This window comes from Caloenas nicobarica, chromosome 6, assembly GCF_036013445.1.
Source record: "Caloenas nicobarica isolate bCalNic1 chromosome 6, bCalNic1.hap1, whole genome shotgun sequence".
Taxonomy (NCBI): Eukaryota; Metazoa; Chordata; class Aves; order Columbiformes; family Columbidae; genus Caloenas; species Caloenas nicobarica.
The window spans coordinates 3,286,135-3,312,810 of record NC_088250.1 but is presented as its reverse complement, the minus strand read 5'-3'; the positions used below and the strand labels follow the sequence as shown (position 1 = coordinate 3,312,810).

General features: G+C 39.0%; 1 protein-coding gene across 3 annotated transcripts; it reads right to left on the bottom strand.

The window, feature by feature from the left end:
* Positions 1 to 1,391: 1,391 nt before the first annotated feature.
* SF3B1 (splicing factor 3b subunit 1) lies at positions 1,392 to 22,259 on the bottom strand. Of its 3 annotated transcripts, XM_065637717.1 has the most exons (25): positions 22,191 to 22,259; positions 17,877 to 18,043; positions 16,477 to 16,578; positions 15,943 to 16,057; positions 14,048 to 14,127; positions 12,682 to 12,849; positions 12,287 to 12,521; positions 11,312 to 11,524; positions 10,816 to 10,937; positions 9,909 to 10,106; positions 9,712 to 9,813; positions 8,807 to 8,986; positions 8,268 to 8,354; positions 7,866 to 8,136; positions 7,458 to 7,603; positions 7,223 to 7,369; positions 6,970 to 7,095; positions 6,347 to 6,568; positions 5,919 to 6,101; positions 5,713 to 5,824; positions 5,506 to 5,626; positions 4,955 to 5,086; positions 3,863 to 4,135; positions 3,160 to 3,376; positions 1,392 to 1,874 (listed from the first exon to the last, which is right to left on the bottom strand). In XM_065637717.1, the coding sequence occupies exons 1-25, from the start codon at positions 22,216 to 22,218 to the stop codon at positions 1,716 to 1,718; spliced, it is 3,906 nt and encodes a 1,301-aa protein (XP_065493789.1). In that variant the 5' UTR covers positions 22,219 to 22,259; the 3' UTR covers positions 1,392 to 1,715. The 3 variants fall into 3 exon arrangements, with proteins under 3 accessions (XP_065493789.1, XP_065493790.1, XP_065493791.1); XM_065637718.1 differs by lacking the exons at positions 15,943 to 16,057; positions 16,477 to 16,578; positions 17,877 to 18,043; positions 22,191 to 22,259 and adding an exon at positions 14,444 to 15,742; XM_065637719.1 differs by lacking the exons at positions 1,392 to 1,874; positions 3,160 to 3,376; positions 3,863 to 4,135; ... (15 more) ...; positions 12,287 to 12,521; positions 12,682 to 12,849 and adding an exon at positions 14,444 to 14,499.
* Between the last annotated feature and the right edge of the window lie 4,417 nt (positions 22,260 to 26,676).

Sequence of the window (26,676 nt, the reverse complement as noted above, 5' to 3'; positions counted from 1 at the left end):
AAGATCTATGCAAATACTTTTGAGAACTATAGTGATGAGCTTGAAAGATACAAAAAGTGACAACAAGCTGAAGTTGCTCCCCTCCATCTTAGTACAAAATTTTTTACAATTTGACTTGATTATAAAATAACTATTTTGCTAAGATGCATCTAGAAGTCATGAGCCATCACCCATTCCTACCTGTTTCAGAGCTCTCTTTTGGTTAGTCTCTCAAAACTCTGGGTTTTTTCAGCCCTCCACCCTCTCTATTGGCACTTGCTTGGTCCTGTCTTGCAGAACTACTGAAGATGGCAGGCCAGCTGTAAATCAAACGATAGCATTAAATGAGAAAGCACTAGAAAACTATATCGCACGCGTTACTCTCCAAGGGAAGAGTTCAGCAACAAAGAGTAAGACGCTCCAGCTGTTTTCACCTAAAGAATTTTAGAATAAACCAAGTCACTTCCTTCAGTTCCGAACAAATTTGTACCTTCACAAACAAAAGGGTCCCAAGTTGCTGTTGTGCCACCCCGAGCCCCTTAACAAAAATTTAGGCCTTGAAAGCCAGGGTGGAATTTTCTTACGTGCTGAACAGCTGAAGAATCGCACGCTTATGCAGAACAGCAGAGAGACATCAGCCAACAACACTGCACTGGCCTTGGCGAGAGGCAACTTCAGCATTCAAATGGAATCAAGGACTCTGAGAACAACACGCCCAACAGCCAACTACTCCCGTGTGTTATCTTGTGAACACGCGATAACGTACGATACCACCAGGGTGATTTAACCTGTGCGCTTTACTCTCAGATATCAAGACCTTTTTTACTTTAGTACATGCACAGAAGGAAAAAAGCAAGTAAGGAAATGAAAAGCATTTCTTATCTCGAGCTGAAGCATTTCCTATGTCACACACAAGCTTAGAAATTGCCTCACCTCAGGTGCTGGGGACATTATTTCCTGCCTCTTTATAGGAATTATGGCACAGTCTATAAATATTTTGTTTTATATACAGCCATATGTGCTAAATGTGATCAATACGCGTAACTTGCACAATGGATTCTACACATAGCATTTACAATAAATGGCTTAACTTCTGAAAATTTAACAAGCTAATCCATCCCTACAACCATGACACTGAGGATGAAGCAATAACAACAAGAAGCAACTAAACACTATTTTTTCCATGAAAATAAACTGCCACTACTACGACCATCAGCCGGACTACGGCTACATTATTGCGTGACAAAGATACACACATTAACTCCAGTTTGGATGTTTTTCTTATTTATTCAAAAGCTAGAGGATGACAAAAAGGGTTAAAATGTTTTATGCCAGCTATTTATTACATGAACAAATACTTAATCCAAAGGGACTTGTTTTACCAGCCCCTCTGTCCAAAAACCACACATCCATTAGTTTTTATACACAAATGTTTATTTCTCAAATAAACTTCCCCTTTAAACACAAGGAATGAAATCTAAATCTTCATAAAGATGAACCCAAAACGAAATCCCTCCAGTACACTGTAATCACTGTTTTCTTGGTCACTACTGGCTTTAACTGTTTAACATCAAAAAACAAGGACATATTTAAAAAAATCATGCTACTGGATTCCTAGCTCTGCCTCTGACCAGCTCTATACTGATCGCCAATATTTTAAAATTTTACATCGTCGAATCTGAAGCATTTAATTGAATAACAACTGTGCATTAAACACAAACAATTGAACAAGAAGATTATAAGATGTAATCGAGTTCATAACGAATATAGGTGTTCTTTTCATCGTTATAGATCCTTGGATAATGTGATATCAGAGCATCCTGTGATCCGATGTAGATCGAATTATAGATCTTCCAATAAACATCCCTGACTTTCCTGGCAGGGTGAAACAAACCCTAGAAAACAGAATGGAACAAAATTTATTAAAACTTAAGGTCTAGTTGTCTGTTACTGAAGTTACTGAATTTAATCAAGTTTTGCACAAAAGCATTTAAAAAAGCGATTACAGTAAGACCACTTATAAGAAAGAACATACGCTAAATCAGTCATTCCCAATTTTTGCGACTATCTAAACTAGCTATTATTTGGAGGCAGGTTTTCTTATCTTTTTTTTTCTGCAGGGAGAAATTCCACTGGATGTATTTCTAGCTTTGATTTCTTCTTTTAAAATAAAAACTAAAACCTGATGCAGGATATTTGGCTGGAACTGAGTCTGATCTTTGGCTCTGCTAACTGTGATTTTTTACAGAGAGCTAGATATGAAAACATGAGATAAGCTATCACTAAACCTTAAAAAAAAAAAGCAGAAAGCTCTAGAAAAAGCAGTTCTAAATAATAATATACTAGTAGTATTTGCAAAAAATACACTGTGCAAGAGACTTCCTTCACCTTCCTACTGATGTCAGTATCTTTATGCTGAGGCCTTCCCACATTAAAAAAAAAACCAAAACAAACCACACAGCAAAATTCCGTATCTGCAAATAATTAACGAAATGCTGCCACATCTCTACATTCATCCTTGCTTCCCACCTGTTACAAGAGTTTAGATTCTATATTCTACACAAGACCTATTAGGTGTAATCACACAGAAAAGGCGCTTTCAGATTTTCCTGCCACGTACACATTTACAGAAGCTGAAGTGCCTGGTGTTGATGTAACGGTGTAGACTCTGACCAAAGCGCTGTCTTCTAGTGCTTCACTCTTACACAGTTTTCAATGTCTTACTGTTTTTCTTTGCTAACTACAAATAATGTTGATTTAATATTGTCTATCCTCTCGTTTATTTATCTCACTTGCTACTTGTTCTGCTAACCTTTGCACTATTAATTTACTCCTCAGTCATTAATTTGTGAGACACTTCAAAATTTGTGAGATACTTACATTTTACAAGTCAGAGCGCCAGGCCATTATAGCCAATTTCTATTCTAAGTTACCTACTACTTCTCTGCAAGTTCCTCAATGTATTCAGCTATCTCACAATACCCAAAAACCTGTTTGTTGTGTATGTCAATTATTGAAGTCCTTGGTACAGAATGCCATGTTTAAAGAACACTTTAAAGAGGCAAAAGCCAGACTCTTCTCCTTTGCTGAAAACCATTTTCAATGGACTTTTCTGTCTCCTGGAAAGACATCCTGCTCGACAATCTCTGTCTCTGCTATTGTGGCAGACAAGGGACGTACCTGTAAACAATACTGCAACATTCTGCAGGGCCCGATGGCGACTCTGAGACCCTCCAGAGCCCCCATCACCGCTTGGATGACGTGAGGAGAGGTTTCAAACACATTAGGCCAGACGTAATTTAACAAATGATTAAGAGAATCTTCACAGCCAAACCCATAAACACCAAGAGACATGTGTTGCACCACGGCACTGGCTGTTTGTCTGTGCACAAGATCCCTGCAAAGAGAATAGTGGTCTGTTCAGAAAGTATACTTAGAAGCAATGTGATTGGATAAGCATAGCGTTTCTTTTCAATAACGCTTTTTTAGAAAGTACTAGTGGACACTTTTAACCCATACTTACTGACAGCAATAGGCAGAGTAATGAAAATCAGTAAATTTAAAAAGATGCAGTTTTCTGACAAATTACTGCACTCTAATTCCGCAGCAAAAATATGAACAATAGAAATTATCAAAAGCCGTTTGAATTTAAGAATTCTTGACTCACTTAAGATGCTTGTATCATTTCAATCCTCAAAAGTACTAGTAAAATAGGAGTATATAATCTGAATTATTTGCAGACAATGGCTTCAAAATTATGCTGATCACTTAACATTTTTAGCAAACGAGGACAACATGCATATCTGCTATTGTTAAGACCCAGCTATATACTTAAAATATGACTATGGCTAACTGTACTATGGGTAGAAAGAAGTGCACTCACCTGTCCATTAAAGCATCTTCAAGCAATGGCGTAACAGCGTAAATATAATCTTTTCCCATCTCTCCAATGTATTCAAACAGGAAAGAAAGAGATTTTAACACCCCATTCTGGACGTTCAGCTCCGGAACTCTGTATTCGTTCATGAGTGCAGGCAGCACTGTGAAAGGTGAGCATGTTTCAGCTACAATAGCAATCGCTACTGTAGTACATACTCTGTTCTGCCTTTCCTGTACTTTCAAGTTATTTAGCAGTGTAGCCAACACATCGTGAGGTCTGGAAGAGATAACATGTGTGTCAACAGATTCAGTGAGGATTTGGTTAAAGTTAGTTAAGTTTCAGACAGCAAGTGGTTTAGCCCTTCAAAAAAATTAGATAACTGGGAAACAACAGAAACCACAAAACTGTAAAACAGTTTAAGCAACTACATGATCTCATTTTCATAGCCAACATTTTTTATTTTCTCTAGATTTAGGTTTTTCCCTGCCTTCTGTTCTACCTCTTGTGAACTCCGGAGGACAGGAGCAGACTCCCCACTGTTACTCTGATCCCACAGGTAATGACAAACTTGTACAAAACCACACAGGTTGACAGAGACGGGCAATGTCCTGCATATATAAGCGCAGTTATGACATTCCATGGTTGCTTGCTCTATCTGCATTGAGTCAGTAAATGGTCACTTATTTAAGAACATGCATAAAGATGGGAATTGTGCTTCATTCTACAAATTACTGACTTGCATTATCATCTTTGCAAATCCATAGAAGTATTGATTCGGGGAAAAATAAGAGAAGATAGACTATTTCAAGTAGAGTTTATGAAGAATACAGAGAGAGTCTGAATGCATATCACAGTATCATAAATTCATGAGACAAACAGCTCTCACTACCAAATTATACTCTAACATCTACACATTTAGTTCAAAAGTACAGCACCCTATTTTAATGAAGAATAGGTGACTGTGTTCTACAAAATGAGTAAAATCAAGTCTACACATTTAACATGCTAAATGTAGAGAAGTTTGAATATTTCTCACCAGAAAACTCACAATTATCTCTATGTCTGTAGAAGTGGATAAGTATTAGACCAACTTACCCAATAGCTTTCGCAATATAACCAAAAGTGTTCACTGTGGCTCTTCGGATAGCTTTCTTGTGAGCTTTTAATAATTCCAGCAGTTCAAAGCAGATCCTCATCCATTCTCTTGCAGAAACATATTCTGCACCTCTGAAAGAAAAGAGAGTTACCTCTTCAGTGATGTTAAGGTTTTTAAATAAAACCACAGAAACTGCACCACCTATTCATTTGCTATCAGAGGGAGACTGCTTAAGTAATTTCCTTAATTAGGTATTTGTTCACATTAGACTTTCACTGGTTAACAGTTTACTCAAAACTTATTCTGTTGTGTGCATTCTAAATTTGCATAAATGGACAACATATTTTGCAAACACTTTGTAAAAAGTAACGTAATTACAACACATTCAACAGACCATCTGCTAAATATCTCATCTTAAGCTTTATACACAACTTAAGAAATGTCAAGAGAGATGACAATAAATACCCAGATGCCAAACCTGATACTCAACTTTAGCTTTTGCTACAATAATGACCCAGAGGGTCAAATATGTGATCACTGGTCAGCTTACCTGTCTGCAATGCGCCCAACAAGATCAATACAGTTTTCCTGGACTTTCTCGTGTCTGTTCTTCAAAATAGGTGTAAGCCGTGGCAGCAGATCTTTGATCGGTGGTGTCATCTTGTGCATACCTAGTGAATTCAAAGAGGCATATTTAGTTTTATAATGCCTTTTAATTTCGCACTTGAACGGGCATGTAATCAATACACAAACATACCTATAACGTTCACAATAGCCTTAAGTGCTCCGAGTATGCTGCCCAGTACTTCGGGATATTCTTCACCCAGGTACTCATACAACACAACACCCAAGTGTCCCATCAGTTTTTCCTGCAAGCAAGTAAAAAGATTCAGAAGTTAAATTTCTCCTCCCTCTCGTTACTATGACGTGCTACAGCAAACTTGGTAGAAGTGGATACAATACCTCTTGACAAGTCTTCATGACAACTGCAGTACGAGAGATCAGGTCAGCAGCCTGCTGCCTAACTTTGGCTGATTTGTTGTTCAAACGCCACAGAACTGTACCACAGATTTGTGGCAAGTAGGGTTTCACTCTTTTGCCTAGAGCATTGACCACTGTGCCAAACCCATTCAGCATCACAGAGTCCTGGGTGTAAAAACAAAAGAAAAATCAGACCAAAAGCAATATAACATTTTCATTAAACTTGACATCCTCTAAAATTGCTATTAAAATGCTAACATTCCAGAGCTAGCTTCTAGATTTCACTGATTCGAGCACTGACATCTAAAAATGATTCTAAAAATCTAACTCAAAAGCATCCGTTTCTGTGTGACTAATGGTGAACTAGCTTACAATTAGAGCAAACAAATCCTAAACACCCTTGGCCATACCTCTGTGGTCTGTTCCTGAAAGGCGTACAAGATGCCATCTATAAGCTGTTCTTCCAGTTTATGATCAATGTCGGCTGCCCCCAGATTCCCCATTATCTTCTCAATTGTTTCCATGACCATTTTTCTGTACTGCTCAGCCTCGTCTTTCAGATCATCCACAATTCTAGAAATAATTTCTGCTGCTCCAACTTTATTTGCCAGCTCCACAGTTGTATCAACCAACTGAAATATACAAGTGTTAAGTGAGCAAAACATTGTTGAAATCTACTTTCTACATCTTGAATATAAATTTCCCTAGCCTGAAGAGGAAAAACAGCACCACACATCTGAAGCGCACTAGGAACAATTGTTTTTACCTTTAGAAATCATGCACTATTTTGAGCAACACAAATGGGGTGAAGTACCCCAACTTACAACCGACGTAGGCTCATTCACAGACGTAAAATGTCCGGTAGCCTACCAAGAACTCATGAATCTTCCGGCTACGCAACTTCTAAATCGCTAGTCCATACAAAATTCAGTTTCAGGACACAGACAAAACTAAGCATCTAGCCTGAACGAACATTCTAATGTGAATTTTGTTCTCCTGTAAATAAATTTTCCAATCAAAGAAACCAAAATACCTGTCTGTAATTTCTTCTGTCCAGTGCCATTCTGTGCTGCCAGAAATGTTTGAAAAAAGGTGGCAAGATTTCTGTTTTGATGTAGTTTGATTCAACACCATCCGTACCACAACACTGCTTTACCACCTGACAGGAAAGAAAAAAAATCCACCAATTTTAATTCTGTGTAAGTTTTTGGTTGTGGGTTTGTTTGTTTAAGAAAAGGAAAAACATACATATTCAATATTAATGTTAAACAATCACTCTGACACACCTTCAACACGATTTTTTTCATCTCTTCATCAGGAGACTGGAACTCTCTGATAAGGATGAGCATGACTTCTCTGGTATAGTAGTTTGCATACTCAGCGTCCATGAGTGGAATCAGGTAACCAATAGCCTTCAAAAAGGCAGCCAAACCCTAGTGAAATGCAGAAATAGGTCTCTAGTGAGTTACAGAAGGTACACATCCATGTCAGTTCAAACTAAAGAAAGTATTTTAGATATACCTTTCCTCTGTGTTGACGTATACCCTTCCATAAAGGCTTCAGAACAGAATCAAACGACTCAATGCCATAGGGAGTGGCTGCCTCAGCCAAAGCAGCAATAGCCAAAGCACTGATGGTGCGAACTTTCTGCTGCTCATCCACCAGACCTGCAAGAGAGTAGCGTTTAGTACCACATCTTGTGATTCAAGTTCAAAATAGCAAAAATGTAGGGGCACTATAAAAGAGATTAACTTATTTTCGGGAAAAATCAACCACTTTTCCTCTTTCACAGTTCGGCCAAAGTCTCTCTCGGTGTCAGAAGACCACACAAAACAAGGACCTTACTACCACTGTGCCTCACTGGGGTATGAAAATTTTTCCAAATATAAAGCAAATCAAACAGTCTTTGCCTGGTAGAGCAGAACTTACCATGTTCAATGATTTCAACCAAGCTCCTGAGATGAGGCAAGATAGCACAACCCATAAGAATTGCAATTTGCTGTACGATCTTGATGCCAGTATGCCTGGCCTGCCAGGATTTTTTGCTTTTGCAGACAGCTTTCAAGAAGGGCAACAGAGAAGGAATGCCCAAGGCAGAGGCGACGACAGCAAAGGCTCGAGCTGTTGTATTTCGGACATATTCATCCATATTATCAATATCAGGTCGCATTGTAGAGATCATTGTTGCCAAACCAGCAGCCTGAAGGAAAAACATGCAAAACATACCAACTGGAATTAACTATGCTGTTCATAAATCTTCTGCCATGCCTATAAACAGGAGTTAGCTATGTGTAAGCTAACTCAGTGCCTTAATGAAGGATGGAACTTTACCTTAGCCAAGTTTGAAATAATTTCTCTGCCTTCCACTCTAGCATAGTAGTCTTCATCAATCAGCAGTGGTTCAATGACGACAAGGATCTGAAAGAGATGAGCAAATTAATATTTCCTTTCATTAATACTGTTACCAGTATTTCTGGCTCTACTAGATTCCATAGAATCATAGAATCATTTTGGTCAGAAGAAACCCTCAGGATCATGAAGACCAACCATAACGTAACTCTAGCACCATGGAGCAGAGATGATTACATAGACCCAAGCTTAAAGCTTTATGATGACTGGGGGAAAAAAAAAAAAAAGTCTATTACGCTTTTTCTAGAGCTCTTGGTCTCTAAAAGGACCTGGCCTGAAGATACTACCTAGATCACATAAGATCCCCTTCCCAGCCCTAAGTGCGCATATTTCATTTTTACATCATGCTACATACCATAAAGCCCACACTTCAATCACCCGACAGGAAGTTAAAATATACACTTCTCCTAGCAATGATCAGAAAGAGCAAACCAAAGATGAAATAGTAAACTGCAACAGACCTTGTGCACATACGGTCGGACCAAGTCATCCAGTTTGTAAAGAATTCTGTCGATGACTTTGACAAGTAAGTGACGCTCCTGATCTTCAAGTGTTGGTGACATCAGCAGAGGCAGAATCTGATTAAATAGCGGCCCCGCTCCAAATTCTCGAGCTTTATCAGTAATTTGTCGCAATGCAGCCTAAAAAAAAAACCCAAAACCAGCCTCAGCTAAACTAAGGAAACAACACCGAAAAACTACAAAACAGGTAGATATTAACCAAGTTAAAATGTAATTCACCATAACCACAGCCTTCAAAATACTTGCTCCTACCACTGTAAAACTGTACTTCAAACAATTTTATGCTGATCTGTTTAAAAATGAATGCGTGAAGAGAAACACCCTGATCTTAGCTCCCAGATGTTCAATTCTCGAGAAAAGTATGCTCCTGGTCTCATATTACGAGTGGCTCCATCTGAAAAGTAGCTTCCACAGCCCTTACTTGCAACTAGGCAGCTTGGAGCTATGGTCAATTCAGAGCAAAACTGTGCAGAAAAGATTGCTAACGTATTGCATAACGTGTAAGGCTGAAACTTAAATAAGAGCTACGCTGCTAATTTAAGAGTAAGAAGCAAAATCCAGAAAGTTACGAAGCCTTGTAACCAAAACACACTATAAATCTAGTTTCTCATAATCATAAAATAAATAAAATACACTATTGAGTGACTTACATTACTGTACAAAGAGCAGCAATAATAAATTACATAGAATGACTAACAAAAAGCCACAGAATAGGAAGAGAGCACTAAACAGATATCAAAGTTTAGTAGATTATCTTAAAGAGAATCCCACAGACAACTGAAACTAAACATGGAAACAAATTTATATAACGAAATTACATAAATGCATCTGACGATTCCTCTTACCTTTCTCATGGGAGGTGTGCCATTCTTTATTTTCAGAAGTAATTTCATTATTTTTCTCTCCTTCTGTTCTTCAGGACTCAGAGTTGATTCATCCACATCAACCTAGAAATAATTCCAGACAAATAAACACGCATTACTACATAGTCAAAAGAAAAACTTCAGGAAACTTTAACCAGCATGAGTGAAATCTCACTTACCAGTAGTTTATCAAAGTATTGGATATCATCTGGTTTTAGGAATGGAAGATTGCCAGACGGCTGGTCATTAACACTCTTCATAGTCCGGTCTTCGGTCTGCATGTGGAATCCCGTCATCCCCCCCAAAGGTGTGGGAGTTGCTGTGAGCTTGCGAGCTGGAGTGCGAATGGGTACGTAACCAGCTGGTGGGGGAAGAACCTACACAAGAAAGAACAAATTTGATCTTATCACAACAGATATAACAAGAGGAAGGCATCGAATACAAAACACTACTAAATTTCTACCTTCCATTTTATCTGTTTGGGGATTTGTGAGAGTGTTATTGCATACATCAGATTTCATGGTCACAGCAATACAAATTCACCAAGACAGTCTGTAATTCATGCTTATCCTGTATTGACGATATTTCAGAACAAAACTCAATTCTGCTGCTGAGAGCCTAGCTAATAAACTTTGAAGTCTCTTTTAAGTCTCTTTATAAAATATTAAAGCAGCACTTCAGTGTCTGTATCAGCACAGCATACTTGCTGACTCAGAATTTGTGACACTCTTATGTTTTTCTACATCTGGACTTAATATTTTTATCAGTCCACTCAGCTCATTTCTGGCCTTGACAGGTGTTCACAACATTGAGAAGCAGAATAAAAACTGGCCTTTGAGATCAACTTTGGTTCTCCTTTTCTAATGGAGTTACAATAAATCAGTAACCAAATTAAACAAGCATCTACAACAAATAATCAATACTTAATGTGAAACATTCTACTTCCAGGACAACTAGGTTAAAAAAAAAAAAAAAAAAATCAATATCCCCAGGGAGAGAGGAAGAAGGAAGAGGAAGAAGAACACAGAAAACAAACTAACCAAACACCACAACCTGGTCTGCTACATTTTAATCCAGATGAATTACCTTATATCCTTCTGGAAACATGGCATCCAATTCTTCATCAGAAAGCGGTCTGTTTCTCTCATCAATCTCCCTTTCCCACCGCCAAGCCTGCAGCTGTTCAGGAGTCATGCTCATGATATGACCTATATTCAAAAAAGTTTTAAAATAAAATCTTCTGTATACAGAAGGAGATTACTTATTCACTTAAAGGTTAAGTGTTCTCTTGAGCCAAAGTTTCCAAAGGACTTGAAATCTGTAGCCTATCAAACTTCCCAAGAGCCTCTTATCTATTTTTTACCAACTAAATTGCACAGGAACAGACATGTAACCTTAGTTTTGATTCTCTCCTCCAGAACTGAGCTGCTATGGGCATTAAAAATGGCAAACTGTGCGTATTCTGATTGCTTTCATACAGGCAGGAGAACACATTAGGCAGAGCCTATTTCAAAACACTATATAAAGGTAAATGGTTCATTTCCACAAGACATTGAAGCCTTTGAGAAGGGACGGGGCTCACCTGGTGTAGGGGTTGCCATGTTCATAGCTGGGGTGCCAATGGGTGTTTTGCCAGGCGTCAGAACGGGAGTGCTGCCGCCCATCTGGCTGGCAGGGGTTTCATCCCATCGCGACTTTCTTTTACTTGCTCCCGGGGTTGGTGTCTCCCCAATGGAGTCACCACCTCTATCCGTACGAGGTGTCTCAGCCCAGCCACTGCCGTGTCCCGGAGTGTCTAAGGAAAAACAAAACAACTTCTGCAGAAAGAACTATAGAAACCCATTTTCAATATCTCATCCTCTTGTCTACACAAATCAACAGGTAAACAAATACACTAGACAAAAAGTAAAGACTACTTTGGTCTTCGGTGAATATTGAAAACACACATGCATTACACTAAAAACATCAAAGAGAACTTCATTTTATGAAAAAGAGCATGTCATCTCCTTGCTTAATCTTAGCTTAAATAGATAGAATTCTAAAAAATACAAGAGAACTCAGATATTCTAGAAATTGGATGAAGTACTCCATGTACTCTCTCAACAAAAGCATTAGGGAACAATGGCGTTTCATTGTTCCCAGCCACATGAGCTTTATTCCAATTAGGCAGGTGAGAAAATGCTTCCAAAACTTGTTTTAATGCTAACCTCTTCAAAAAAATTAAACAGTTCAAAAACACCACACACAAACATCTCACAAAAACCAATTCTACATGAGCTCCTTTACACATTAAAATCCAAACCCGCAGCAGTCACTAGATATACCACAAAACTTCGATTCAATTTTTGAGCCCAGGTGTTTGCACAGACACGAGTTAAGCTTTAGCAGGCAGAATTCAATTCTACGAACTCAGGCAAAACCACCACACCAGCCACTAGATGTCAGAATATAATCACTTCTTGCCTGGCTTCTCAATCTACTGTTTCCCCTTCAGGTGAAAAAATCCTATACTATTAACCACGCAAAACGTATGCGCTTTCCAGTTTGCCATAAATACCTCTTTCTGTTTTAGGTGTCTCATCCCATCTATTTTTACGTGCGCTAGAAGTGGCCCCTCCGTGGCCCGGTGTTGCGTGACCAGGCGTGTCCCGTCCAGGTGTTGCAGCTCCTGCTGGTGTGTGACTGGGAGTTGGATCCCAGATTTTTGAGCCTGGGGTGGCACCAGGAGTTTCGCTGCCCTTTGCACGGCCTGGAGTTTCGTCCCATCGCAGAGATGGTGTATGTCCAGGAGTCTGTACAACGCAAACCACGAAGTATTAATAACTCTTGTACTATCCAGTAAAAGTCTGCTAGTTACTGTTTTTTTAGTAGAGTAACAAACTTCCGAAATTCCAGAGGATTAGCATTAATAATGTCTTCTGCAGATAAGATGATGAACACTAGGATTCTTACCTCTGCTTGATCCCAGCTGGATAATTTTTTAGGTGTAGCACCAGGAGTCTGATCAGCTGTCTGATCCCAACGCCGTTTGCGTTTTGAAGGCGGCTGAGATGCGGCTCCATTGACGACTTTAAGCTCTCCAGCTTTAGCTTTTTCAGCTAGTTGTTGCCTAATTTCCCTCTATTCAAGGGCACAAAGAGACAAACACAAGAAACAGATTTCTAAAGAAGGCCTTTTCAGATTATACTTCCAAAGGAGATTTTTCAGCTGTATCTTAATCTTTTTGTGCTGTTTTTAGAGGTTTTGCTCAAACAACATGCGATTAGCTACTGTTTTAATTTCAAGTTCACTGATTTTCAAATTCTTCTATACTGACACAGCAGCTATGTGTTTGGAGGGGTTGTTTTCAAATCGATATCTTATAAAAGTCATTACTACAAGAAATGCAAACCCATGGGGAATTTTGAGTGCTATCAGTTTCTGCCACCTACATGTATGCCTTAAAAAACAAGTTCCACTTCAGCAAGTTAAAAGGTGGACGAGTTAGAAAATGGGTTCATGTGAGTTACACCCCACAACATAAAAAACCCCTGAAATTCTATTTAAAATCCTGAGATGACATTGTTAAAATGGCACATAAACCCAGACTGTTTTTCACTTATCAACGGGTCCATGAACAGGAAGACTGTCAAAATTATGAACTAAGTCCTCAATTAAGGTAAGTCGAGTAGGGTAGATCAATATAAGTCTACAGAGGTCACTGGAACTACAAGATCTTGCTGCAGTCAACAAGATAGCATTGTCGGTATCACACAAGAAATTTGATTGTACTACCAGTATCTTCTTACCTATGAAATGAATTTTTAATAGTCATGAATAAAGCATGTACTTTAAAAAAAATACTTAAAGCCTAATGTCAACCTTAAACCTACTCTTAGTACCGTAATATATGTTGTAAATGCTTCAACAAAAGCCTTTTAAAACCTCCCTGGATCCCCTTTACACAGAGTTCACAAAACTGAACATTTCTGACACTGAATCCCCCTCAGTGACTGTTAGTTTTTGTCTCTCATCCTCTGAAAGAAAATAAAGAGCAAAAGGTCTAGGCGCTATTAAAACAAACAAACAAACAAACAAACAAACCCCAGATTAAAATATGTTGAGACTATTTCTCCCTCCATTGTTTAGGTACTATACAGAACAGATGCTTTTCAAAACTTTCATCCTTTAAATACTACTGACTTTCAACATGTGAAAAACAGGATTTTCCAAAGACTTATAAGTCAAGGAAAAAAATTTCCACTCCCACTTTCTTAACATGCTTTCGAAGGCTATAAAATGAAACAAAGTCCAAGTGGAAAACCCTCCCCATACACACCTCTTCTTTGGTTAAATGCTGTTCACGCATAACATCCATGTACGTTCTGGCATTCATTTTAGGATCTGGCGTCTTCCCTCCTGCAGAAGAGAACAGCAACAGGAATGGAGCACAATGAGTACAGGATAAGCAGAAACTATTGCCTTTTTCTATTGTCCTGCTCTAATATTATATTATTCTGTGATCATTTAATTTTACTTTTTGATTGAAAATTTTAAAAATTACACGTATCTTACGTTTATTCAGTTTGCTGATCAATTTAACCTGTTTGAACACAAACATAACTACTGCAGTTTCAAACAAATATTTTAAAGACGATATAAATGATAAAATGACAACACAGTTAAGAGTCTTCAGAAGTGATGGGTTCCTGGGTTGCTAATCCGGAATACGTACACTTTCGTGCCTTTGTGTCCATCAGCAGTTCTGACTTCAAGCAGCAGAATAGAAGCCTAGAAAATTATCTCTTTACCATTAGTAACACTTTGGAAAGATATTTATATTCAAAACATTACCTTGTGTAAGCTGTTCAATCCTAGCTGTATCTGACTATAACTAACTAGTGCATACCTACGTAATGTTTAAAATGTTTTAGCATAAAGACCCATTTAGAAGTTTGACAAATCTGGAGACCTCTCCCAGATCTTCTAGAGTCATATTGCAATAGGGCTTCACCAATAAACAAAACAAAAAACCCCAAAAAACTGTTTGATGGCACTTTCCCCTTCTTCTCAAGGTACAGCTGTGATTGGGAGCTGGATGCAATACTGTACACACACCACCACAAAGATACTCACAGGTAATGGGGTTTGTATACCATATGTTGGTTTATGCTGTGTATCTTAACTAAACTTTTAAATACTTTACAAGAAGCCCAACTTTATAAAAATAAGACAAGAAAACCACTTTTCTTTTAGAAAAATGTGCAGATTTGCTATACAAGTGGTATAGCACTCTGATTTAGGGAAAAAAAAGACCAACTTCTGAAACATTTCTATGCTGGAGATGATTGCCCAATTGGCTGTGTCACTCTGACACTAGCTTTGATAAGACTTTCCTTTGGAATACTTTTTCACCATAATCTACACAGGATGTGTTGAACTGCACCCTTAAGAATGCAGACAGGACTGGCATATAGCAGTACTGCTGTAGGAAAGAAATTAAGGACAGTTAGTATGGGCCTGTGAATTCTGACAATACATGTTTATAGCAAGTACAATTAAGCAAGTAAAATAATTAATATCCCTATTAATTCATGCAGGCTGAAATTCTAATTTGTAAAACCTGCAAAATAGCTGCGAATTTTAAGCCAACAGGCACCTTATTGCCACACGTGAAACTCATCTGAAGAAAGTTTGTCGGACCCACTATACCCCTTTTCCTGACTTGCATTCCAAAATTATCAGAACAGACTTGAACTATTAATAGTATCGAAGTCTTATATCTGCTTTTGTTTCTTTTATCTATACCACCTAAGTTTACATAGGATGGTAAGAATTAGGTGCTCTATTTTGAGAACTAGCATTTCAAAAGCAGTAACCCTGTAAATCTACAACTTGGAATGAAAACTTTCAAGATACTGAAAGAATCTGAGCACTCAATACACAAGTTGTTCAAAGTATAACGCACAACCCAAAACAAAAAGAAAAGAGAAACCTTTAACCCTTTGTGTTTCTATGGCAATGGCTCATTATTTTCTTGTCCTTCTACCTGGAAAGAAAACTTGTATTATAAAGATGAAGAATATGGGATCTAGGTTTTCAACCAAATCTCTATAAAAAGGGGATGTTTAAAACAAAACTAAGTTTATAAGCATGCCAACAGAAATCAAAGGGCTAAAGACAATTAAAGACAACAAAGCTCATAAAGGGTATAGGAAAGTCAAAATAAATTACCATCTGCAAAAGGATCAAGACGCTCAGGGGAAATTATCATCATCCGCCTGTGCTTTTTGTACTCATCTTCCCGATCCGCAATCTTTTGAGGGCGGTGTTCTGCAAAAGGATCATACTAAAAACAAACAAAAAAAGCTGCTTAGTCGCATATGTAAGAAGAACAATACGAAAAGTGTCTGGTGACCGTAAGCCTGTACTCATTTTCAGTATTACTAAAAAGACCTACTTTATTTTAATCTCAACTACGTAGGAATGTCAAAATACTACGTTAATATAAATTTTACTTCTGTAACTGGAATTTTACCTTTCTTCTAAACACGAAATGTCTTATGAAATAACTTGTGACAAGAATTCGCTATTTTAAGAAGTTTATTCACCTGTTACCAAAGCGTTTCATGCTGTCAACCTTCCCCCTTCTTTTTGCATGGGGACTTAACACTTCTTCACAAGCTTTTAAAATTTCACAGAAAGACACTCCAGGAATATAAAACCTAAGTGATTATATTTTATTTATAAGAATAAATTAGGATGTACCTGTTCAGTAGACTGTGGTATGTCGTTAAGCAATGCCACTGGAGCATGGTACCCTGGCTTCTTCTGGCCAAGCAAACTTGTAGAAGGGTAGTCATCATCATCCTGGCAGTAAAAAGACATGGTAAATTTCTCATATTGATACCGTATTTAGATAAAATAACATCAAATTAACATACTGTGGTCATAGAAAAGATTAAAATGGACAAATAAAGTAGTTAATTCCAAATTTTAGCAAGTTTTTCCATAGTTTGTTTCATTACTCCCAAACTGCTGAATCAAATAAACCTATCCACATCACTAAAAAGATTAGTTTTTCTCTACAAGACTCAAGTATTCCGCAATACGCTACAGTTAATCAAGTATGCTATCTACATTAGTTATACAAAAAGTCTGTATTTCATATTGGCACCAGTCAGCATTGGCACCAGCAAAAACTGGTCCACAGAAATTCAGATCCTTTTTTCTTAAAAGTCATCTAGATATAGGTCAAAACTTCAGTAAATAACTCTATAAACGCTTCAGAAACAGTGAAAAATTCAGAAATATATTAATGTTGATTTAGTTACAGCTTCCCAATCACAATGTCAATAACAAGTAAACAGTGTGCTATTTCCTCATATTAGTAGCCAGTTTGTGTGCAATAATTTAAAGCAATCCAAAAGAAAAACTGGTCTTAAAACTATGAACTGATTTCACTGACACCCTGTAATGGAAATTTTTCATCAAGGAATTTTTAGAATTCCATAAATGACACATGGTACATGATGTGAAAAACGTCAACTAGTACTAAACTGAATATAACAATCTTCCTTCCTCTCAAAAATATAATTAACTCAATGTAATACGTAGTTGCCTATGTATTTATGGTCAGAACTGTAGTTTCTGACTGCTCCTGCAACTGAAAATGTGGTCAAATGTTTAACACTAGAATTTAAAGTAATCTTACAAGCAGGACAGGTAAGGAGAACATAATACAGTGAAAAAGCCAATTCTCAAAAAATGCTTTGAAATTTGAAACAAAGTAGAAACGGAAATCTTAAAATAGTCACTTAAGTTTGTTGGCCCAAGTTTTATTAGAATTTTTTTTCACCATTATTTTTCATCTTGGCAGCAACAACAGAACAAGGTTAATTATTCCAGTCAAGGCTAACACTGATTAAGCAGCAGGCCACAATGTTTTGCCTTCTGCTTAGGCCTACCTGACTTTCAAAGCACAATTCATGAAGAACAAGCCAGACTTGGAGCTTACGGGCTTCCCAGATAAGACATATTTGGTCCAGTATGGCTTTAACAACAATAACTGCTTTTACTTCAGCAACTGCTGTTAAAAATTACTCAAAATAAATTCCAATACACTTAGAACACATGCGCTAAACAAGCAAATACTTAAAATCACTTACATCTTCCAATTCAGTTGCTGCAATAGAAGTGACGTATCCAGCAAACCTGCTATCACTGCCACCATAGATTTCTTGATCGTAATATCCTGTGGAATCGAGGCCTACTCCTTGGGCTTCATCAAGAGCAGGCTTCTTTCCTTGAATTTCTCGAATTTGTGCTTCGATATCTAGGGCAAAGACAAAAAAAAAACTTCAGGTCTTTTTAAACATACATACAAAATGTAATATTCATGTTACTGTGGACAACAAACTGAGCTCTTCACTCAATTTTAAAGATTACCTCTAAAGAAATAAACAAATACAACACATAAAACTATGACATGATGTTTATAAGCAGATTTTCCTCAAGTTGTAGTATTATTCAGCACAGACAACTTCAATTGTATGGCCTGAAGCAAAATATTGAAACCCACTATCTGCCAGAGGTAGCAGAGAAGGTAATTTACACCACAGCAATATTTCTCAACACTACACTAACCCTTTCGCAACAAAGGTAATCCTCTCGTGACAAAAGCCTTTCAAAATGTTATCACCAATTAACAAGCCAATGTTGTTAATTAAAGCAAATCTGTTCAAAAGAGCTACCATATGAGTTGCCAAATCTCAGAACGTTTAACAAAACAACACTGGACTGTGTTATCTAATGGATTGCAAAGCTGTATTATCTTTGAACAAATGAAAAAAACAACCATCTAATACGCTACTGCATATCAAGTTAGCAAAAATTTTTAAAAGGGCCAGTTTCTTTCCACTCTGGCAGCTCAAATATTATTTACTCATGACCATTCCTGCCTATTCCAACAGGACTAACGGGAGCTTTGTCATTCTTTTAACATATCAGCGTCTGACTCTAATCAACTCGGGTGGCCACCTCTGACCTCAGAAATTTTGTACTTTCAGAAAAAAACATTAACTTGTTAACCCAGAAAACAAGGAAGCAAATTAAACCATGCTTTCTTCCTACCTGTTCTAATGTAACAAGAAAATAAGTTACAGTAATTCAACTGTCTTCAACGACTTTAATTGTGACATAGGCATACCAAAGCACAGCTAACTCCATGAAAATTATTAGTTTCCATCTAAATCTTATTTGATTCAACAGATATGTAAAGATAACTACATGTACAATGGGAATTTCAGTAGATCAAGCAATTAATTTCCACAGTCAAAAGAACAGCCAAGAGTTGCACTTCATGGTTGAAGGAACACCAAGCAAGGATCACGCCTGGACTATGTGGTCTCCAAAGTCCCTTCCAATCTCAGCAATTCTGTGATTCACCCTTTCCCATTTGAAGTGGTATTTCCTGCTACATTAACTTGAGGGAAAACTGCCAATTTACAACACTGCAGGAAATTCTCTTCACAAAGAGTCTTATATCTTGACTACTCACTAGTTTTCTACTATTGTTGCTCATTTCTCTTTATCAAGACAAACACATTTCCCAAGGTTTTCCCACTGAGACATCTTGCAAAAGACACTATACAACAACATCTGCTAAGAAACCTGACAAAAATTAAGATTAGAATACTTTTTTTATTATTATTTTTACAGTAAGATTACTGCTAATCCAAATTATTAGACCTGAGATGTAAATTGGGGGGCGTGGCTTAGTTTTGGTGGATTTTATTTTTTAAATGATTGAAAGACTGCAGATCAGAATTGGTTAGTTTAAAAGTAAGTGGTCAGCCCTGTAAACTCCAGGAGCTGAACTCAAAGCTGGGTCCTTTTCTTATCACAAACTACCACTAATATATGTAAAACCAACAAACATTTAACATCCCCCCAAAAGCAGAAGATGTAAAAGGTCTGCAGCCAGAGATTGCTAGATTAAAAAGCATCACATATTTAGCTGGGAAAGATTATTTTGGCATTAAAGATGTGTTTCCCTTCCTTTGATAACTGGCGCTTTCTTGAAAAAGCTCACATCCTACTTCACAAAGCACTTAAATACAAATCAAATTAAGAAAGAGTAATCACATGGCTTAAAAACACCTTGTGTAAAGCAAAGTACTTGTTTGATGACTCAGTCAACCAGGACACAAACAGAAACTTCAATCAAAGACAGAGAAACAGTAAAGGCAGTGGGATTTTTTCTTTTTTTTTGACGGGGGTGGGAGGATAATATCCTACTGATCATTCCTTTTTCTGTATTTTACTCTATTCAATATATTTTGGTATTTTGAAAGAAGTAACTTTAACATGCACAGTTGATTTGAAACATATGATAAATGTTGAATATTATTAAAGCCAACATATTTAAAATTGAACTCCCTGAAAATCTAGCTCAGAGCCAGATCATGATAGTATTTCTCAAAATATATACTCCATTACCATACATGTAGTTCTACCTGCAACATTTGGAGTGTAAAACATTATTCAGCACAAAAGAAGAAAGAAGAATCAGACTCTCTGCTGAAGTAGCATTTTACAGCATAAATAGTTTCTGTGTTTTCATGCCTTATCATATTTTTGCACATTTAGCTTCTGCTGTGCAGCTTTACTTCTAGCAACCTTAGCACTCTCATACATGTTAGGTCTCTCTATTACATTTGGAGATCTCTTAGTCCGTTTCTGAGCAAGAAAAAAAAAATGATGCAAATTGAGAACCACTTTGGACAGCATTCAAAACTCAGGCATTTCTTGAGGCTTTATAAGCTGCCATTTAAAACTTGACTCCTCAACCTAACAAAACAGTTTCCCCCTAAGCTACCCAACTGAAACAGTCCCAAAATATTTCAAGACCTCTTTCAAGTTGTGTCTTGAACACATCAATCAACAAGTATTTAACAAACAGTACAAAGATGTGAAAAACTGTCTAAGACTATTTAGTAACAAACTACTCGATTTGGAAAATCGGTCAGGATTTGAAAAAAAGATAGAACTCAGAAAAAAAATAAGCTGTTCAGCTAATACCTTCATGTTGTGAAGGACAGCATTACATGATCATACCCAGTTATACATATTTTTTAATTTACCTACATACAATCTCCCCCTTTAAAAATCTGCTCTGATTCAACACATGCAACTATAAGCATGTCAATGTTAACATTGAATTCAACGGGGCACCATTTGCTTCAATAAATAAGCTATTTTGGGGGTTTGGTTTGGGTTTTTTTTCTTTTTTTTTATCTTGTGTGTATGTGGCTTGGTTTTTTTTTAATCCACTATTTTATTATTAAAAGCTCTTTACATAATAGGACAGGCAGAGCACTGTGATGGGTAATACTCACTTGGGTAGTATCTCACATAAGCCTTATGCATGTCAAAGTATATTAAAAAAAGAGAATTCTACAAAAATGTTCTGGAACGTAAGAAAATAAAATCAGATTAAAGACAAAAAAAACAGTGAATGGAACAGTTTAAGCTTTTCTTCATCCATAAACCCAAACCAGGTCTGCGGTGCTAAAGACTACATTAAACCTCACTTCCACCGGAAATGACACCTCTGCATTTCAAGTTTTTTTCAGTGCAAAACTTACTGTCCCCAAAGGCGATGAATATGTGGGTGCCCTGCCTACCTCCGAGTGCACAACGACTGTCCCGAGGTAGTTTTTTGATGACTGAATTGCAGATGTAAATTTACATAAAACGCAGCAGCTCACTCATCACGCACAGAAACATGAGTAAAACCCCCAAAGAAAAAAAAAATATTCTTCTTTGCCTGAAGGTATTTAAGAGCAGGGCAAGCTTGTCCAGGAAAGCCTTGATTCATGCTGCAAGGAGCTGGAAGCAGCAGTGAACACAGCACCTCTGAAAATAACAACATACCGCCCAGGAGAGCCCTCGCTCATTAAACCGCTCAGAGACCAGTTTTCCTGGGGGAAGCCCCAGCCAGCAGGAGGTCTCGGCGCTCAACCGGCAGCTGAAATGCTCGAGATCTCACGCTGTTTCTTCCCCTCCTTCAGGGCATTTTTCTCAGTGTGCCCCACGTCGCTCAGAACACCTCAGGCCGCGGTGGCTCCCAGCGAGCACCCCCCCCGCCCGGCCTCCGCTTTACCGCGGACCCAGGCCGAAGGGCCCGGGCAAGAGAATAACCGCGTGGTATCGACATTTCGAGTGAGGCCTCGCCCCCGCGGCCCCGTCCCTCCAGCCCCTGCCCGCGAACGGCGGCCCCGGCCATGGCGGTGCCACAAGCGCAGACGCCATTACAAACAGGCCCGGCCCGCCCGCCGCGGGGAGAGCCCGCCCGCCGAGCCCGGCCTGACGCTGCCCGGATTCGGGCAAAAACACAACCTAAAGACAAAGGCCGAGGGTGCCGGGGCAGGAAGCGCCGCTGCGGGGGGTTTTGTGGGGGTTTTTTTCGGGCTTTTTACCTTCATGGGTCTTGGCGATCTTCGCCATTTTGTCCACAGCGAACAACGCCGAGGCGGAACTGGCGCGGCCCCGCCACTTCCGCTACAAGGGGGAAGGCCGAGAGCACAGTGCGCAAGCGCGGCTGCAGAGTGGGCCCCCCCCCCCCCAGAAAAGCTGGCGCTTTGCGCAGGCGCAGTGACCGCAGCGAGCTGCCGTCTCCTACTCGGCTGCGCAGTCCTCCGGACCGTGGCCTAAGCCACGCCCACTTCGTGATGGATGGCGCGGCTAGCGAATGAGGGCGCGGCTGAGCGGCAGGAAGGCGGGCACGGCTCGGGTGCTCCAGCCCCACTGCGCTTGCGCACTCGGCTCTGTTTGCTTTATCTGAGCAGTCACTGGCCCAGCACCAACACACGAATGGCGAGATATCAGAATAAAGCACTGAGATGTACGCTTGCCACAAGATGGGGGCATAACTGGACGGCAGCACTTCAGGCAGATCGTCTATTCAGTAGTTTAGTAAGGGCTTGAAAGAGGGAATGCAAACTATGGTTCTATAATTGGTAAAAGCCACTAGCAGGTGAAAGAAAGACTTAAGAATCATATTAATCCATGCAAGAAATAATCTAAGATCAAGGAGGTGAATTTTAACAACAGAGTCAAAAATACTACATAATGGAGTTTGAAATCAAGTATATGAATTTGAAGTAGCCAAAATAAACAGCGATCACACGTGGATAGCAAATCAGAGCTAAACGTGTATCAGTAGCAATAAACTGCTGCAGAGGAAGTAAATCTAATTGTAGGCCATTGAATTGGCATTGCATATAAAACCTTTGCTTCACTTGGCAGAGTCAAAGCCCTCAGTGGAGCACATGATGGTAGGGTTCATTTGGGGACTGCGGCTCAACAAAGGCATGGACGAAGCCGCCACAGTCTACAGGAGAGTAGGAGGAATGATGAGAGGTTCATGAAACATGACTTAGGTGGGAATGTATTAACAAACAGAAATTGTTTAGCTGTTCTGCAATAAATGTCCTTATGCACCTTCTGCATTTCATTTGGAAGCTATTAACTTTTTTCCCCTGGTTCTATTGATGTAACATATACATATTTCAACATCGCTGCCCACAGTATAGATCATAACTGAGTGGGATGGATTCTGTCCACGTGCCAAGCCCTGGAAACTCTCCCTTACAGCCAGGTGTTGTGAATGACCTCATTTTTCATTCTCTCAGTTTTCAGTAGCAGCAAGCACAAACCTCAGTAAAACACCACAGCTGGCCACACAAGTTCAAAGTCCACGATTGCTTAATCATACAATGCATTAATGATATTTCATAACACCGTAATATGTAATCTTACATAGCTTATTTACTATCATGCAGCTCTATTGTACAACTGCTAAGATTCTAATCTCCTCAGGCATCTTTGCAATGAGCAAAGTTGAGTCCACTTGAGAACTTCCAATATGGTAAAATGCATAAATATTTGCATAAAGGGCGATAAATCCATGATGGTAAAACTCATATTCACTACTGTCATTGTTTAACCCCAGCTGGCAACTCAGCCCCACACAGTGGCTCGCTGAGTCCTTCCTGGGGGGATGGGGGAGAGAATCAGAAGAGTGAAAGTGAGAAAATAAATAATAAAAATAAAATAATAATAAGTAAATAAAGACGGTTTCATAGGTAAAGCAAAAGCTGCGCACACAAGCAAAGCACAACAAGGGATTCACTCCCTGCTCCCCATGTTGGGCTCAGCCACCTCCAGGAAAGCCGGGTTCCATCACACATAACGGTGAACCGGGGAAGACAAGCATCACCCCCTTCCTTCTTCTTCCCCCAAATATAAACTGAGCATGACGTCACATGGGATGGAATGTCCCCTTGGCCAGTTTGGGTCGCCTGTCCTGGCTGTGTCCCCTCCCAACTCCTTGTGCACCTGGCGCAGCCTGAGAAGCTGAGAAGTCCTTGACCGCCACCCAGCAACAACTAAAACATCAGCGTATTATCAACATTATTCTCATTCTGGATCCCAAACACAGTATCATGCCAGCTACTAGGAAGAAAATTAACTCTATCCCAGCCAAAATCAGGACAACTACTGACTAATCATTCCCCTTATGAAAGTTGGCAGTTCATATTATGGCTTTGTGAAGATTGACTTAAAGAAAGCCAAGATTGTGTGTTTTCTATGAATATGTATGTTTGACCAGTCAATTGATCGATACTGTCCACATTGCATACCTTGCAGAAGTCTGCTGAACAGTTCTGCTTGTAATATTTTACATAAACTACAAGTATTCAAATGTTCCTAGGAGACACTGTCATTTGAGGGTGCAGAGGGTCTTCTGGTTCTTCTCTTAGTGCCATTAAACTCACGTTCTGCATTTCTAGAAAGATGCACTTGCACATACTCACAGGCCACAACAGGAGATATTTACTGAGCTGCCCAAGGACATGTGAGGGTAAGGTCGGGGCAGACAGTAATGCCCTGCTGCAGGAATTTAATGCATGTAACTATTTTAAGTAAATGTCACATGCTCAGGTTCACTATGAAGATCAATTTGCAAGAACTTTCTCTTGTTTCTTCAGCCTGGCCTCCATCTTACGTTAGGCAGAACAGTTGCGATATTGCATTTCCTCTGTTTTTAAACAGAACCAAGTTCAGGGGCTGCGATTCCAAAGAACACTTTTAAATAGTAGTTGTGGAGTATGCCATTTTCTGTGGAAGAGGGAGTTCTGTGTTGTGAGGGGAGTTGTGCTATGATGAAGCATTGTAAAGTGCTTGTGTCTCTTCCCTCCTCTCCTGCCAAATTCTGTATGCTGCCCCAGATTATTTAATTTGTGTCTGGCTGTCAAAGCCCTGAATCCAGATATAAATTTTTTTACCTCTCTATTGCATAGCTTCCACAGGACATGGACAAGGTAGTAGTTTAGTGGTTTACCACTCCTATTTTGCCTGCCCAAGTTCCCCCTCTTCCCCGCATACACATGAACATACACTTCACAGAGATCCCAGTATGGGTTGGAAACAGATTAGATTTAAAAGCCCATGAGCTTTGCAGATCTGGAATCACACCTAAGTTACAGACCTGTGAGGTCCTGCTTTACGTAACAGATTCAGGTCCAATTTCATGGCCAGCTTAAGCTATCACTAGCTGGCACCACTGCTGGAAGCAGCATCCAGCCACTCGCTATGTCCTTGATTGACCCTGTCCATTATGCCAGGAGAAGTTTCTGGCACTGGTTCACTCAAAGAAGCCACACTTCTGATTACATCCTCCTGATGATTCTTCCAAAAAGAACTTCTTATTTGTGTTATTTTTTTTCCCATACCCAATGCTGGAATTGCACAGTGAGCTGACATTATGCAACAAACCACAAACCTGGTCTAAACTCCCAGTCCTTCAATTTACCTCAGGTCTGTGCTCAGCTTCATGTGCCAGGGACAATTCACTGACATTTATCTGTCTATTAAAGGGCAAGAATTCCTAACTCAAAGAGAGGAAATATTTAACAGCGGCAGCTATGTCTCAGCTCCATAGAAACTTAGAGTTTCTCACACAATATGGGTAAGAAAAAATTAACACGAAATAAAATCTCTTCCAGTCCCATTTTTGCTTCTGATATCAAGAAGTAGTAAGGTAAAAAAGGATCCTTTTTCTCAATGAAAAGCCAATGAGTTAAAAACCCAGGCTTTGGATGATAAACTTTTTGGAGGGGTTTGAATGAGGGCTACTTTGTGTTTTGCAGCACAGATGTGTGTGTAACCCAAACACAAACCTCTCCAGCTCTGTCTGTCACTGCTGGTAAGGACAGGCTGACAAACATAAATGAAAGGTTTCAAAACTGGCTATAAGTGAGTGTGCACTGAGGTTTCAACCTCTTTTTGGATTTACAGGCCCACCAAAGTCTTACGAAGGTGTAACAAGTCTGAACCTTTGCACAACAGGTTTACAGCTGAGTACTTTAGTTATTGCTATGCCAGAAACACTCAGTTCACTGGTGCTATATGAAATACAAGAAAATTCTCTTGATTTTATATTGTAGCTCCTCGTTAATCCACTTAAATCTGAAACAGTAAATCTGCCCTTAGTTCCTAGCTGCATCATTTGCAGATCATGTAACTAGCAACTTAATAACCACCTATGCTTGTAGATCATCTTTCCCAGCCTAAATGTATGATTGTGAGAGATTTTGAGATATTTCAAAGGCAAGTATTATTCAAAACTCATTTATAAATAAATAAAACGGCTATATTTTTGCTTTACTCAGCATATGCTTGCAAGCCGAAGGAGCATAGTAAAGTAGGTGCCCTATTCAGTCATCTGTAGGAAAAGAGCTGAATGTATTGTGTAAAAAATATCCTGCTTTTAAACAGGGATATGCTTGCCACATCTAAGGTTGACTCTGTCTCCCCGCCCACTTAAAAGGGTCCTTGAAATTCTTAAATGGTTTCAAAATAGCATAGACCTCATAATCAGAGTTCAAACTGAACCTTTTC

What these genes read in the sequence shown, in the direction of transcription:
- SF3B1 (XM_065637717.1), bottom strand. Translation starts at nt 22,218, where the DNA reads ATGGCGAAGATCGCCAAGACCCATGAAG. An exon ending in GTTGGGCGCATTGCAGACAG is followed by an intron (nt 5,087 to 5,505) that starts GTAAGCTGACCA and finishes CTTTTCTTTCAG; the next exon opens with AGGTGCAGAATATGTTTCTG. An exon ending in GAAGATGCTTTAATGGACAG is followed by an intron (nt 3,377 to 3,862) that starts GTGAGTGCACTT and finishes TTCTCTTTGCAG; the next exon opens with GGATCTTGTGCACAGACAAA.